The sequence below is a fragment of the Anarrhichthys ocellatus genome, unplaced genomic scaffold, assembly GCF_004355925.1.
Source record: "Anarrhichthys ocellatus isolate YVR2014 unplaced genomic scaffold, GSC_Weel_1.0 scaffold43, whole genome shotgun sequence".
Lineage (NCBI taxonomy): Eukaryota > Metazoa > Chordata > Actinopteri > Perciformes > Anarhichadidae > Anarrhichthys > Anarrhichthys ocellatus.
Window position 1 is genome coordinate 1,636,059 of NW_022280073.1, and position 1,325 is coordinate 1,637,383.

General features: G+C 46.3%; 1 protein-coding gene across 5 annotated transcripts in view; it reads left to right on the forward strand.

The window, feature by feature from the left end:
- Positions 1 to 1,325, forward strand: part of rgs22 (regulator of G protein signaling 22) — a 32,476-nt gene that overhangs the window by 18,490 nt on the left and 12,661 nt on the right. For all 5 annotated transcript variants that reach the window (XM_031868545.1, XM_031868549.1, XM_031868547.1 and 2 more), the window contains exons 9-11: positions 117 to 294; positions 739 to 861; positions 1,008 to 1,109. In XM_031868545.1, coding sequence (XP_031724405.1) covers positions 117 to 294; positions 739 to 861; positions 1,008 to 1,109 — 403 coding nt within the window. The remainder of the gene's footprint in view (positions 1 to 116; positions 295 to 738; positions 862 to 1,007; positions 1,110 to 1,325) is intronic.

The window sequence follows — 1,325 nt, forward strand, 5'->3', positions numbered from 1 at the left end:
TATATATATATATATGTGTGTGTGTGTGTGTATGTATATATATATATATGTGTGTGTGTGTATGTATATGTATGTGATATAAATGTCCTTGGTAACTCCCTCTGCTCTCTCAACAGGGTTCCTCGGTTCTGGACGTCCCAGTGGGTTCATGAAGACCGCGATGACTCCCCTCATCCAGAGCTGTGGACAGAGTGGTGTGTTTGGCCCCAGTCAGACACACAGCCCCACCACGGCTCTATGGCTCTCTGCTCGGACACCTGCCTGCCCCAGTACCCCCATGCTGTCCACACGCGGGTAGGAGCATGAGGACATGATACCACTCAGTGCATAAAAAGAGAATCCTCTGAAGCAACATGTGAATGCAGCAAAATCATAGAGACCAGCAGCAATGGAGCTCTGACTGTCTGGGTTGTCCAACTGGTATTTTCCAGTGGCTGCAGGTGGGATCACCGCCTGGCATGCAGTTAATAGTCCGTTCCTCTAAAGCATGTTTGATGCTATAGCTTTAAGTGTAGCCAAAACGATTAGTTGATTAATGATGGAAAATCAGGTTCATTATACTGTAAGTTATTTATTTTGCACTGTTGGTTGGACAAAACAAGCAATTAAGACGTTACCCTGGACTCTGGGGAATTATTCTGGTAATTCTTCACTATCGTTTTGCATTGCAGTGACTAAATGGTAAATTGTTCCATTATGCATTACTTTTTTAAAATAAATGATTGTGTGTTTCACCAGTTCTATTCTAGCAGAAGTCAGTTACTGGGCAGCAGAAGAATGAAGAAGATGCTACAGGCTCTTTCTGTTGAATCGTGTGCCGGCTTATACTTCACACACTTCTGTGAACAATCTGGAAACCAGGTACAACAGCAGCTACTGGGTTGTTTGCATGTTGCATCACATTAAAATGTAATTATTATCATATTGTGGTGCAATAAAATCTTTTATTTGATGTGATGGACGGAGACCATGATGACAGTTACTGAGGTTCTCATTTCCTGTCACAGCTGTGGGAGAATGCAGTTAACCTTTGGACTGACCTGCAGCACTACCATGAGCTTTTCTATCAGGACGGACTGGACCCCTACCGAGTCCAGAGAGAGACACAGGTCAGCAGAACAACCTGATCTTTTGGTGTTTGTGCTGAAGGTATCACACACACACCTGCTCTTGTTTGCATGCTCTCTTGGCCTGACACTCCTGTTCTCCTCTCTGCCCTCTCTAATTTAAACGCCCATAAAACAAGCAAGTCTGACCCCCCCCCCCCCCCCCCCCCCCCCCCCCCCCCCCCGCCACCCCCACAACCCCCCACCCCCCACCCCAGT